Here is a 15,512-nt window from a genome sequence, read left to right on the forward strand (position 1 = left end):
CTCTGGGCCCATGATCCTCCACCAACAGGCTTCCTGCTAGTCTATGGGTATTTTCATGCAGCTTTCTTGAGTCATTCTTTTACATATATTCTCTTACGCCATGCCAATTAGAAATACGTGCATGGTACTTCCTTCTCTAGTATTGATGGCACTTTATAGTTTTCTCTCATGATCTGATCTGAATTTATTCATTAGATTACCTTAAGTATAGATTCGGCCCCAGTCCAGCTTTTCTACTTTCTCCCTTTCCCCATATGGTCATTTTGTCATTGAGTCTTTGCTTGGTGCAGTCACCCATAAATGGAATTCTTCAGGAAAACCTTCATTCTTCTCCACATCTAAGGATGCTGCACGCAAAGGGAAAGTGTTGTCTCCCACTTCCCTCATGTACAGTGGGCCTCCGGTTCATCACCCAGGGTCACAGGTCTCCAGAGATATAGACAGAACCCTGCACAATCCATTGCTTCCATCCTAAGTCTTGGTGGGAAAAGAACTCCCCTCTTTTAGTGAAAAAAAAATATTCCTCCCATCTGCATACCCATTCTTCAAAAGGATTGTTTAGTTACTTTTCTTCCATCATCCACAAAATATTTAATGAAATATATACAAGGCTACACTTTACTCCTAGTTCTGTCCTTCTTGTTATATTTGGAGGCTTTTTGTTTGTTTCTTCGTTTCTTTGTAGGGCTAGGGGTTGATAGAGATTTGATTCTCTACCATCACTGGGGGGTGATCCAAAGGAAGACAGAAAGGTGAATACTAATCTTTCTGCATTCTAAGTTCCTTTTAGACTCCTTTTCAGAAAGGTATAGAATCTCTAATTATGGAACACACACACACACACACACACACACACACACACACACACACACATACACCACTTCCTAAGGTTCAAAAACCTCTGGAGTTAGATTCCCAAAATTCTCATATTAAGGACTCCTCTTGTTAATATAGAGAGTGTCTTTATGGCTATATTATAGACTGAATATACAGACAGCTCTGCTTTCCAGGGCAGTTCAGAACCAGGTGATTAAGTTGACTTCACTACAAAGGGACTTTTGACCTGAGGGTATGTGGGATGGTGTCAGGAGAACCTTAACCCATTAGCAGCCTCTCAAGTAAAAATAATTTCTTTAAATTAATCTGGGCAAGGAATTTCAAAGCAATTAAATTTTTCACATTTCTCAGCACTCAGTATTGGCTTATATCTCTAGAGATATAGAAAAGAGAAAGCAAACAGCCAAGATATTGCGGTAATGTGACACTGCGGAATTCTATATTTATCCCCTATCAATGTCTTTCAGATCAACTTGCCTGAATTTACAAATCAAAAGCTGATTTCTTTCTTTCTTTATTTTTAGCAGCCATCAGCTGCACTACTGCAAATCCTCAGGTTTCCAGACATCAAGCTGCAAACGCCAAACATCCAGCTGTTTGCTTTCTGACTTTGATATCATCACCAATAATGGAGGGTCTGCATGCAAAACCCAGCCGACAGGCCTCACGAAAAGGCACACACGGCAGGCACGCAGAAGACCACACACTTCCCAGGGCCCAGCTGGCTGCTGAAGCCTCATCTGCAAATAAAACCAGAGTCACATCATTAAGGAAAGGAATAAGCCTCAGAGGTGCACAAGGCCTGGCTCTGTAGAGTCCAGGGGCTCATTTTCATATAATTACCTTTGGGCTGCAGCTCCGCCTTAATACAGAGCTAATGATTACTCCCAGAAAATTTCTCAATCAAAAAATTCAGGGATTTTTTTTTCTTCTAGATATATGTAAAATAAAATATTACGTTTCATAATGAATATTCAAACATATACATATATTCAGTTTCAATTATCAGATGAGTTCTGAATATAATGCAAGATCTATGCTAAGTATTTTGCTGTTATCTTGATTGATAGATAGATAGGCATCCATACAATTTATAGTTGGCCTCAGTTTATATAACATTTGTATTGGATCTCTATGGCTTTATGATGCAATCAGTTTAATAGATTAATTTTTAAACTATCAGTTAACATTTCCATCTTAAGCAGAGAGGACAGTGAGCATGGAAGCTATTTGGGGAACTGTATCTTCTGTGTGTAGGACATGAGTAAAACAAGCTGTGACAAGCTGAAGGAGTTCAGAAACAACCAATTCTTAGATATCTACAGAAAGCTGAGGGAGACGCTAAGTTTCCCAGGTACAAGAAGAGTCCATATAAAATAGATACAAATCTGAGACTTGGAGGTAGGTAATGGCATGAGGACATGGCCACGCATTATGCACTCTGTGACATTAGCTTCTGGCTCACTACCAACTGACACTAACATGTTTAAGGGAGATTCTGCTTATAACAAAGAAAACCAGCTATTCAGAACAGTTCACCCTGTCCCATTCGCAAAGATGGTACCTATGTTTCATACCGGAAGTATTGTTCTCGCCAACAGCTTGAGTCTGTACCTCAGTTCTATCACAAGCAAAAGCAGATTTGGGCCCGCCACAACTTTTTTTTTCTGTAAGAGATCTTATAAATTTGCTCATTCTTGCAGAGATCATCAGACTTCTTTCTGCCGGCTATGCTATGGGTATCCAAAGGAAAAGTCAAGGAGAAAAAAAATGTCTAAAATATATGTATATCCTTTTATTCTTGGCTTTGAAATTACAGATGTTTCTGAAGCCCTCAGTCAGTCTCACATGAATGATGCAGCTATATGGGCTTTCTTAGAAGAAATGATCCTCAGAAATCATATTCCTTGAAAATCAAATTCTATTTTAAGTGAAGGGAGTAGAACTTTTTAGTTAAAGGATCTGTGGTGAATCCTTTATAAAGTTTATTATTAAATGCCTACTAGAAAAGCAGAGATCTGATTATTTTTTCATTTCTGCATTGAGATTTTCTTGTGTCAAGGATCTTGTATATTAAAATGTACTCAAACTGAGTTGTGGCATCAGTAAGAATAGTGGTCATGAAAGCTACTATTTACTGAGAGCTTACGTCACACATATTTACTTATTTAACATTCACGATAACCCTACAAGGTCATCTTATTTCCCCCATTTAACAGAAGAGGAATACGAAGCATGGAGAAATGAACCATCAGCTAGTAAATTCTATAGGGCCCAATATGACGACATTGGAACTGCCTCACATTGCAGCCAATGGCAACTGGTGCTGAGAGTCATTTTGCTCCAGCCTAATATCAGACCTTCAGAAGCTACTCTATGTAGATATCATGTTTGGAAATGCTTTTTAACATTGATACTCTCACAATGACAGCAGATATTGCTGCCTGGATTTTGTATGTAACCTCCATGTCCCCAGCCTGATCTAGCAGCATGAGGATTGCATCAATGACATATCCATATGGCTCTTAGGGCCTATCTGTATGCCCGATGAGTTTGGCTTTACCTCAAAGTTTCTTTAGTTTTGGAGTCCCTACTATGTGTTCAAACACACGTCTTCTCATGTTCTTCCCAGAGCCCCCCTCGTCGAAGCCCATCACCTTTGCGTCTGCAGGCATAGTGAGAATGAGGCTCTGTTCTGAATGGTTGTTGGCTGTGCACACACGGTTCCAGAGTGCACTGAGTTATCAGGGGCAAGGGATGAGGAAGGACTTCCCCAATTCATTGGCAGGTGTTGACACCGGATCTCACAGCAGCTCCGTCTACCTCTAAGCAGTGGCTGTCAATCTGTGGGTCACGACCCCTTTGGGGGTCGCACGACCCTTTCACGGGGGTCACCTAAGACCATCAGAAAACAAAAAGATATTTACATTACGATTCATAACAGTAGCAAAATTACAGTTATAGAGTAGCAACGAAAATAATTTTATGGTTGGGGTCACCACAACATGAGGAACTGTATTAAGGGGTCGCGGCATTAGGAAGGTTGAGAACCGCTGCTCTAACGTCTTTCAAGAACACATCTTCTGCAGTTTCTGGCCCTAACCACTTTCTTCATCAGACATCAAAATAAATCTCTCTGGCTTTGTAGGGGTTGGTGTTGAGAAAGAGTAACTATACTCTGTCACATTGTTCTTATGTTGCCCTTGTCCACCCGACCTCCCGGCATCTGAACAAAACCATGTCTTTCACCACCATAACACGAAACCTCCCATGCCACTCAGTTCATTATAAAGGTACCTGGAGGGACACCAGTTGACCTGTCTTGTAATCAGCTGTCCCTGAAGCCCAGTCTGATGCATCCTGATGCAAACCAAGAGGGAGCCCTGGCAAGAATAATAGTCTAGTGCTAGGCTAGTCACAGTATTTGAACTAAATTTAAAAAATAATTCCTTCCAACTCTGAAATTCTGGGATGCTATGTTCTGTATTATTTTCAGTTTCTGAGGTCCAATGATTTTTATCTCAGCTGGTATAAATGCCATAAAAATATTAAGCAAGGAGACAGCTGTGTTCTCTCCTCTCCAATAGCTACAGCTGTTCTCCTGACAAGCTTATTCTTGGTGTGATAAAAATGATAATTGTGGCTATTATTATTTTCAGTTATAAAGGCTTTTAATGCCCAATCTAGGGACTCAGAAACTTGGGGTTTTCTGTTCCAACGGGGTATTACTTCGGGCAGTTTTTGTCCTTCAATTGATAGTAAACTGCTGAGCTCAGACCATTGGGCAATGTGAAACTCCTTTGGGGATTTGAGGGCAGGTGTAATCACATTTCCAACTTGCTTCATTTCACTGCTTGAGTTGTCAGATTCCACTTAATGAAATAACTGTGTTCCTGAAAAGTTGGCTGTTGAACAAATTCTGTTAAATACATCATACTTCCTCATTGATCTTCATTTTTAAATTAAGGATGCATTCCCCTGAGGAAATAATTGGCCCCGAGACTAAATATAAATTATACTAAACACTCAATAAACCTTTTAAAATTACACATTTAAAGAAAGTCTGTTCTGTTAGAGCACTAATGGTGATGATAATTTTTAACATCGGGAAATACAAATATTATGCTAAGAACAATTACCAGAAGTGGCACTGTCATGGGAACAGCCACACGAGGATTAGGTGAGCAGCATGGGGTCCCTGACTTTTTTTTTCTAATTGAGCAGTTCTGAGTCTATCAGTCAATTGGTTTATTAATAAGAAATTGACAAATTTCAAACTATTTTCCTAGGTGTCTTGAGAACCAGGATGTCCAAGACTTGGTCCCTGCTGTCAAAGAGGTTCAACTACATTAGAGAATAAGACCAGTGAATATAGCAAAAGACAACCATTGGGAAATGTTATTATAGCTACAGGAGCTGTGGATTGGACATCAAAATGCCTGTGCGCTGTGACACTAAACAGATGTGGACTCCTCTAAACTGCAGTGTCCCTCATGGAAAATATAGGGATTTAACAAAATCACTAATTTCCAAACTCAACTGTATATGAGAATTTTACTGGTAAAATTATTAAAACTCCTCATCCCAGGACATTCTAATTTAGTAGGTATGGTGGAATCTAGAAATCTATATTTAAACAACTCTTCAAGGGAATTCTACTGAAGTCAGACAGCGTCCTAGCATAGCAACTATGGAATATATAACCATTAATGGCCCTTTAAGACATTTATTTATTTATTTATTTACTTATTTATTTATTTATTTATTATGATTCTAAAGTCTAGATGAATTCTGGATGAACTAGATGGTTTCTATATGCAGGACAGCCATAGGCACTGAAAATTAGGAGATAGAAGGGAGTGTATTAGTTTCCTAGTGTTCCATGACAAAGTAATAAAAACTACATGGCTTAAACAACAGACATGTATTGTCTCAGAGTTCTGAAAGCCAGAAGTCCAAATTGAAAATGTCAACTAGTCCATGTTCTCTCTGACAACTATAGGGGAGAATCTTACGTTGTCTCTTGTAGCTTTCGGTGTTTACTAGCAATCCTTGGCTCTCCTTGGCTTATAAAGGCATCACTGTAGTCGCATGGCCATATTCTTCCTGTGTATCTCCTCATTCCCTTCCCTCTGTATATGTCTGTCTATGTCCAAATTTCTCCTTTTTATAAGGATACCAGTGACATTGGATTAGGGCTCACACTATTATCTCATTTTAATTTGATCACCATGGTAAGGTCACACGATCAGGTGCTAATGTTAGGGTCTCGGTTTATCTTTTTTGTGGAGGGGGACACAAGTCAACCCATTACAGGGAGTTTCCATGAAAGAATTGGAACTTGAAAGCCAGGTGGTATTTGCTTAGGATGACAAAAAGAACACAGCTTTCTAAGTGATAGAATCAATTTGTGAAAAATGAATAATCATGTTTGTCCAAGATGAAATGTAGTATGGCTTAAGAGGTGTGGCAGTACACTGTTGGTGGGACTGCAAATTGGTACAGACACTATGGAAAACAGTATGGAAGTTCCTCAAAACATTAAAAATAGAACTACCATATGTCCCAGCAACTCCACTTCTGGGGATCTACTCAAAGAAAATGAAAACAGTAATTCAAAAAAATAATATGCACCCCATGTTCATTGCAACATTATTTACAATAGCCATGATATGGAGCACCTAAGTGTCAAAGTATCCATATCATATATATAATATCACTCAGCCATTAAAAAAAAAGAACTAAATCTTGCCATTTGTGACAACATTGATTGATCTACAGGACATTATGCTAAGTGAAATAAGTTAGACAAAGATGGGGAAAATACCATGATCTTACTTATATGTGGAACCTGAAAAAAAAACAAAAACAAATGAACAAACAAAACAGAAACAGGCCCACAGACATAGAGGACAAACTGATAGTTGCCAGAGGAGAAAAGGGTGGCAGAAAGGCAAAAAAGGAGAAGAGTAAGAGTTACAAATTTCCAGTTATAAAATCAACAAGTCATAAAGATGTAATGTACAGCCTAGGAAATACAGTCAATAATATTGTGATAGCGTGGTACGGTGTTACAGTTACTGGACTTACAGTGATCACTTTGTTGGGTATATAAATGTTGAATCACTATGTTGTGCACCTGAAACTAATATAATATTGTATATTAACTACATTTTAGTAAAAATAAAAATAAAAAAATAAATAGCAATAACATTTTAAAAAAGAGTTGTGGTGGTGATGGTAGTGATGATAATGATGGTTATAGTGTGTAACACCTATAAAACCTTGTCATGTGCCTTTTGCTGTATCAACTGCATTCCAGGTGCATTCAATTCTCAAAGCAACCCTAGAGGTAGGGCCTATTACTCTGAGTTGTAGAGATGAAGTAACAGAGGCTCAGGGAGTTAGGTAACTTAACACATTATGACATTTGAAGGTAGAGGGTAGGGTGTATCTAATCCCAAACTTTGGCTTTTTACCATGATGATCAGTTGCCTTCCTCATGGTACTAATGTGAAATAAACTCAGATGGGTAGTTTGGGGCTCCTTTATGAAGGGCTTTGATAAGATGTGGAGTTTGTGTTTGATATTACAGAAAATAGGGAACCATTTTTTGTGTCTGAAGAGGTGTGACATGATGAAGGGGGTATTTTAGGGAGATGAGAGTGTCATTTCCACCTAAGGATATGTTTTCTTTAGAAAATAGTTATAAATGAGGACCATGAAGAATTTCTTTTCATAGGGTTTTATCAAGTGATTTGCCTTTTCCCCACTGTGCCTCTTAACCAAGAATTTCCTCTAGCGCTTTAAAAAGTATGCTCTGTTGATCTGGGTTTTTTCGGGTTTTTGTTGTTGTTGTTTTTTTAACCTCTAATATCTTTGTAAATTCTTCATAGGAGTAATAAAGCATTGATCATGTCATAGCCAGAGTTCAAACGGTGTTAAAGGGAAACTTTCCTTGAATCATTAACTCTATAAATTCAGATTTCAGTGTAGTATATATTTTTTATTTTTGTTTTGTTTGTTTGTCATAGTCAGCATCTATAAGAACCTCATCTCTGATGATTCAAAGTTTAATTTGTTATGTATATATTGATTATCTTTTTCTCTGGTTTTGCCATCTATGCTTCTGGTATATTAGAAAATGTATATTAGGAGAAGGGTGAAAATAATGGCAATGAATGCTAAACTATATAAAGCATTTTACTATATACAAATTACTTTTCACAGACCTTACCCAATTGAATCAGAAAGTATACATATAATAATTGGTGTGTAATGGAGTCATTATAGCTTTTCTATAATTCTACATTTGGTTTGGGGAACACATGATAGTAAAATTAAGCCTCATTGTTTTTTACAGGATAACTTAAGTGTAAATCCCCTCCCTCTGGTAACACAAATCTGGATCAGTGGAGAACACATGCCTTTCTTTTTTTTTTTTTTAAAGATTTTTATTGGGGAATTAGGGGGATAGGAACAGTGCTGGGGAGTTGGGGGAAGGGGAACAGACAAGTTGCTGTCGTTTTGTTCTTCAATCTAGTTGTGGAGGACGTCGCTTCACTGGCCCAAGTTGGCACCATCATCGCGCTCTTCTCTGGCGAGGCAGATCAGTCGCCGGCCTCTGGACAACCGCTCACTGCGGCTGCTGGCCGCTCACGCTGGCTGCTGGCTACATACGGTAGCCCATGGCAACCCACTGCCACAGGGGCTGCAGCCTACGCCATCGCTGGCGACTCCCGGCAGCCCAGCTCCAGGTTGAGCTGTTGTTCAGCATCGTAGCTGTGGAGGGCAGTGTCACTGGCCCTCATATGTGGGATCCGAACCGGGCCCCTCTGGCATCCCAAGCGAGTTCTTAACCATCGCGCCACTCGGCCGGCCCCACATGCCTTTCCCAAATCTTAAGTTGTCCAACTACCTTCCAGCCATGACATTGGCTGAATTACACATACACTAATACACGTGTCTTCACAGAAAACTTGATGAGCTCTTGTGATTACCCTAATATTTGTGAGCTTGCATTTCAGTCTTTGACTGTAATCCCCACTACTTGCTTCTTCATTTTGATGCCCTTATAACAAGCTCGTCCAAACTGGGTCCATGTAAATCTTACTATGGTCACACATGACCGTATTCGAATGGTAGAATTAAAACAAGTGCTTGGTCCACAGTTGGAGAGAACAACAGGAGAACCAAAGAGCCCTGTGTTGTTTTGTTTTGGTGCTTTGATGGTGTGATACACAGCCTTCTAGGAAATCTAAGGTCCTACCAGTCACTGCTCCTACACTGGAGCTCAGTCCAGAAACAGCTGTCTAGAACTAATTTATTTCATAATTCTACGGCACTGTTAATTTATAAATTACACTGGTAATTCAAGCTATTATTAATTTCAGATGGTGTAGGGCAAGCCTAATTAAAATATGACACCAATTGCCACACATATGTACCAAGGACTACCATTTAAAATTAATGGGAATATTAAGTGTGACACTGGTCTCCGAGATGCTTTGCACAGTAATTATAGCATTCTAGCAGGGAAAGATCTGACAAAATGTAGGCTTGAGTCTGGTAACAAATAAACAATAACAAGATAAAAGGAATCACAAATTCTGCATTTAAACCTTTTCTCTCATTTTCTCCAGCCTTCCTCAAATCAAGCTTAGTAGTTTTTCTCTTAAAGATGTTTAGAAAACAATAACAAAGGCTACTGTGACAATTAGAAGGTTCTTACTGGTTGGGACTATGAGTTCCTATGGGTTAATGTTGATTGTCCTCTCCACATCCTGGACTTTTTGGCCCTGTTTTCTCCTTCTTAACATGTTCCTGGTTTTTCCTGTGAATTTAGCAACTCTTGCGTGCTGCCTTAGTAGGTACAGGCTCCTCTTTTGCTCTTCTGTAGGTAGTGGAGGCAAGAGAGCCTGCACATATATAGCATAGGTTCCATATGGCATGAAGATACGTGAAGAACTACTCAGACTGGGCTTCTTACTGGATGGTGGCCCAGAGTTGTCATGTCCAAGGAGTAGTGGCAGAGTTGAGCAGGTGGTGGCCCTTTTTTACAAGGTAGTTGTTTTGTTATTATTGTCATTGCCATTACTACTATTATCTTGACAAAAAATGGTGACCTCAACAGTGTCACAGACCAAATACAACAAATATCATTCTTTATACTATATTACTTTCTTACTGTTGTTATTTTCATGCTTCGAATCAGCAGATACATGTAGTGTTATGAAGAGGTTTTATCATTTGGAGATAATGTTCTTTGCTTCCCTTTCTACTCATGTGGAGCCACTCATGTTAATATAGCTTCATTCCACCTGAGTCTGTGCCTCCAGGCCGATTATAGGATCACTGAGTACAGCAACAGGTGTGCAGCACATGACCATTTTCCAAGTGCTTTCATTATATATATAGTTTTTGGTTTTGTTTTTGTTGTTTGTTTGTTTTTTCACTTGCCATCCAAACAACCCTCTGAGATATTAGCATTGTATGTCTATTATGCCTGGGGAAATGTCTCTCAGTTGCTTGTGACAGTCTCAACTAATGCTTGTTGCTCTATAATAACGATTATAGTAATAATGCCCCCTTTTACTCCTAAAAGTATCCCAGTTTATGTTATAAAATACATCACCATGCTGATTACTTCTTTTAACAGAGGAGGGAAGATTAGCCTGGGATGGAAGTAGATAACTTTTGTCCTCCATTGTCTTTCTGCAAGGAGGCTAGAGCTGGGGTTGACTATCGGAGAGAACCATGAAAGCCATCTCCTAGGCTGTAATGTCGTGGTCTTTCTATAGTCAAATGCTCATGGCCAGACCTCATATAGGAAGTTTAGTAGGTAAAGGGTTGTTAATACTATTCATAATTTTTCAATACAGAAACTAATCTTGAGGATGATGAAGTGACAGAGTAAGATTTACAGCCACATCTTCTTGATCTTTATTTTCTGCCATGTTTGTGGTTAGAGTTTGGAGTCCCTATTGCTGGATTGCCTTTAGGATCTTGTGCCCAAGAGCTCTAGCAGATTGAAGTTTAAAAAATTGATTTTTGCTTATCATATTGACGGTCTAACTCTAAAAACAGAAATTAAAATTTATTTTATTAGTGTTTCCATCCCTTTTTGTGATGTGTGTGTGTGTGTGTGTGTGTATAACTACTATTGTGGTATTTTTTAATTAATTCGTGGTCTGGGATGCAGTCATTAGCTCCACACTTCAATGTTCAGTCTAAATGACACTGGGAGATCAGAAAAAATTAATATTCATCTAACTCAGATCCCAGAGCTTGAGTGCTTGGTAAGATCCCGGCAGTGTAAATGTCAAAATTATTAATCACTTATTGAAGACCAGTAATTCTCTAGGCACTGTGTTTAGTCCAGGCGGGAACACAAGCATTTCAGCTGGTCCCTTGGAGAACTAAGGAAATATTGATGGTGGAAGTGGTCGAAGAGAGGGGGAAGAATGAATTGGCATGGTTCTTAAGAATCTGAACTTAAAAGTGTCATGATTCTCTGCAGACATAGCCATTTTATATTGTTTTCTAAGTTTATACCTCTGGTGTTTTCTTCTCCTATTTCATTATGCCTTCTCCTGCAGCTGTGGGCTTTGTGAGTGAAGATGAATACTTGGAAATCCAAGGCATCACGAGAGAGCAGTCCGGGGACTATGAGTGCAGCGCCTCCAATGACGTGGCTGCACCAGTGGTACGGAGAGTAAAGGTCACCGTAAATTGTAAGTAGTCCCACCAACCCACCACCCTGTATGTTCAAAGCAGACTGGCTGCTACGTGGCCACAACAAACAGCTGGATTGCAGAGCCAACTGCTAACTCAGGATGGGAAGGAATGTGGTATCATTGTCTATTTGCTGCTTTCAAGAGGAACAATTTCAAACTCTATTTAAAAAAAAATCATATGAACGTAATTTCATATAATCCCAAACTTGATTTATATATTCTTGGAAGATCATTAAATGACATTCAATGCATAATTTATATAAACATGTTTGAATCCCAATTTCTCTCATACTTTACTCTTGATGCCTCCAAGCTTCTGTCTCTCTAGACCAGCGATCTCCATAATGGGGAGCAAAAACACCAAGTGTATGAAGGAAATATTACAATATCTATTTACAGTATATTTATTTTTCCTCATCCATTTACAATTATATATGTTGACATACATATACATTCATAATTTAAATATAAATAAACATTCACATATTAGAGGGTATATCTCAAAACCTGATTTTGACTAATAGAGGTACAGAATCCAAAAATGTGGAGGACACTGCTCTAGACCCCTCATTTTCCTTTATCAACCATCCAAATTCTTTCTGACATGGATCCTATTCAACTTTCCCACCTCTCTCTCACGCGTTCCCTTCTTGATTCCTCATTATTATACTGACTCAGTTCTCTATGACATTCTGAAAGTTTTCTCTGCTGTACCCATTCCAGGAAGTCTTATGACAGAATAGGAACTAAACTGGCAAATAGGAAGCCTTTTCTCTTCAATCCTTGGGTAAGGGAAGGTAGAGGAAAAACATTGGGTGTTGGTGATTACTCATTCTTTACTTTAATATTTTGGTTTCTATTACAATTAGACCCTAATTAATACAAAATAACTTTAAGAGAAAATAGGTATAACAGTGTTACTTTTCTTGTACCCTACTATGATTTTTTTTAAGGGACTCAAATGACTTACAGTTAATAAAGACCAACCTAATGAGTTAGGAAATATAAGCAAAGGAAAAACATATTTAGAAAAATAAGTGAAAGCTGGGGATAAATTGGCACAGGAAATATACACCACAGGTGGTTAGATGTGGATCCAGAACTTGGTTTTAGTTGCTAAAGCAAAGAGAAGAAACATCTGTTTTCAGGTTTATGTCCATAAGATAGAAACATACTAGTTGCTTTGGAGAAACACTGCTGTTCCTGGTACTGAAACCAGGGAGAATTTTATCTTTAGGGTCTCCACAAATAAAGCACTTTGAGATATAGTCAATAACATCACACACAGTATTTCTGCATTTAATAGAATGGCAAGTTTGTTATGGCTGTTTTCCATAATACACTTCACTGCAAGCTGTTGGAATGGACATGGATTGTTAGGTAAAGACTTCAAATGAATTCAGACCAAGTATATAGGTCTAGCTTGGTCTGGCTTGATTCAGGAATCCATTTTAGAATACCTAAAAGAATGACTGATCTATATATCCTTCAGGCAATTCTCTATGAATATTATTTCTTGCAACTGAGGTTTTGATGGGAATTGAATAGTTTGAGGTTATATACTCTGGCAAGAACCTGGTGTGCAGAAATTCTATAAGGCTGATTAAAGCTGCTGACTGTCAACCCATGGAATGTAGTGTTGATGGGTTGGCATCATCCTATGAAAGTTAAAAAGTTGAAACAGGAAATAGGCCTGAATACCTGGTCATTCCACCTCTGTACAGAGGGGAACAGAAGCATTACATGCTAGGAAGACAAAGCTTTTCCTCAGGACGATGTTGAGCGCTTTCATTCTGTGGCACAATTTGTATAGTAATTTGTCAGCTCAAGTAAGCAGAGGTAGAGCAAAGAGGAAAAACTAAAATCAGTGGATGAGGCAGCCTGCCTCGTTTGAGAATGCATTTTCAAATGCTACAGGACATTTTCTCTCCGCAGATCCACCATATATTTCAGAAGCTAAGGGTACAGGCGTCCCCGTGGGACAGAAGGGGACACTGCAGTGTGAAGCCTCAGCAGTTCCCTCAGCAGAATTCCAGTGGTACAAGGATGACAAAAGGTAAAGACCCTCTCCCTACCTTCCCCCATCCCCCAATGAAGAAGAAAGCTTTTCCAGGTTTGTGATTTCAGATGGTTGCAAACGAATTCCTGTAACATCCTCTTCGGAATCCCCGCCTATATATGAGGGGGAAACAATACACAAACAAGTCTTTCCTTATTATTAATGAATTTCAGCTATGTGTTTAATGTTGCCATGCAGAATTAGCACTCACCAATCAAGAGTCCTCTTGAAAGAAAACATTTTTTTTTAGGAAAGCAAAATCTCACAAGAAAGGCCACCAGGACCATTGTAAGGCCCATGGGTTTTTTATAGGCCAAGAAATTAGTCTCTTCTGCCTGGAGCTATTTTTAACACAGTCACAGGCTTGCATTAAGGCTTAGCCATGCTCATGGGTGCTGGGAGTGGCTAAGAAGTTTCCTGTAGCTAGTGATCTCAGTTCAGTTGTAGACACTGTGGGTTTTGGTTTATAACAGACCATGACCCTATTTAGCCCTCCCTTTGTGCCTAGCTTGTACATTCACTGTAGGAAAAGAGAGAGGGGGCTACTTCTTTCCCTGTCATTGCTGCAGCCACCATTGGGATATTTGTTGTGATTCACTGAAGATTGTCACTGGGAGGAGTTATCAAATGGCATGTTAGCACAGGGTTCAGTGGCTTAGTGCAGCCAGGCAGTGTGATAATTGCTCTTATCAAATAGCTATTTTAAGCTGGATGAACAGCAAGTAAATGTGCAAGAGCTGTTCATGTTCAGAGCACTTCCATAAAAATGGGGAAGAGCTGGTGCAAAAAAGTCCTGAAGTGTACGCGGGGTGGAGAAGGAGGAAGGAGGAATGGAGGCTTGAAAAAGTGAGAAAGAAAAATAACTGAGAAGGTAACCATGGGTAGGAGAGCAGTGTGAGCAATTCGAGGCTGGAAGGGATCCAACTGTTGCCCACACAACTTAGAACGTCTGCAACATGCTTGGGTTTCCTTCTCTATGCGGTCAGTCAGACACCAAAAGATCTTCCAGTCTCTGGACCTATCATTAAACTTTGTTTAGACCCAAGTCACTTAGTCATACAATTCATTGTATCTTATAATCCCTTTAAAGAGAAGCAGCGCTTGTTCTTCTTTAAGTACAATTTCTGGCAGCTCCTTAGTGAGGTGTACTGCATTCATTTTACTAACCCGTAAAACTAACCCATTTTAGAGATGAAACAACTGAGGCAGAAAGAGGAAAACAAACTCATAAAGAGATAAGAAATAGCTGGCTTGCCCCCTTTTTCCAAGAATTCGGAATCAAGCAGAAGAGAGTAGTGTTTTTCCAATAAATAAACGTGGTTTTATCTTTCTTAGAAATCCTGCTTCACTTGTCCCACCTTCCCCTTTATTAAAGGACCTTTTATATGAAATTCTAATATCAGAAAAAAAATAACAAAAATACTATGGAGGTTCCAGGTTGGTTCCTAAACCTTTGAGTGTTTACGTCTTCAAGAAAGCTAATCAGCTGCATCCTGTTTTTCTCATTCTTTATGGAAGAAAAATACAAGCAAAATGGGAAGGAAAGCAGGATCTTAAAATATGTGGAGGAAAGTAGAGCAAGTCATAGGCAAAAAAAAAAAAATGGCCAATGGTGAGAAAAAGGAGAGAGCTCTGCTTTGCAAGACTGCTGTGTCATGGGAGGGTTGTAGCCTATACCAATATTTACCCATGAGGAGAAAGCCAGACAGTGTCACCAGGGAGGGTTTTGAGAGGTCCCTGGCTAAGGCAGCTTCGATTCTTCCTTTGTCTGAGTTTTCATGGTGGTTCCTTTCCTCCCCCTTAATTCTGGTGAGTTTTCCGCTTGCTGCTCATTTATTTATTTCCAGTGTTCTCCCATTGACTGAAGTTGTCTGTCCTCC

At 39.2% G+C, this 15,512-nt stretch overlaps 1 protein-coding gene across 4 annotated transcripts in view; it reads left to right on the plus strand.

Moving 5' to 3' along the window:
* The window catches only part of NTM (neurotrimin), a 452,901-nt gene that overhangs the window by 419,327 nt on the left and 18,062 nt on the right, over positions 1–15,512 (plus strand). For all 4 annotated transcript variants that reach the window (XM_019628243.1, XM_019628244.1, XM_019628245.1 and 1 more), the window contains exons 4-5: positions 11,436–11,570; positions 13,509–13,629. In XM_019628243.1, coding sequence (XP_019483788.1) covers positions 11,436–11,570; positions 13,509–13,629 — 256 coding nt within the window. The remainder of the gene's footprint in view (positions 1–11,435; positions 11,571–13,508; positions 13,630–15,512) is intronic.

The sequence above is a fragment of the Hipposideros armiger genome, unplaced genomic scaffold (assembly GCF_001890085.2).
Source record: "Hipposideros armiger isolate ML-2016 unplaced genomic scaffold, ASM189008v1 scaffold_767, whole genome shotgun sequence".
NCBI classification, from domain to species: domain Eukaryota; kingdom Metazoa; phylum Chordata; class Mammalia; order Chiroptera; family Hipposideridae; genus Hipposideros; species Hipposideros armiger.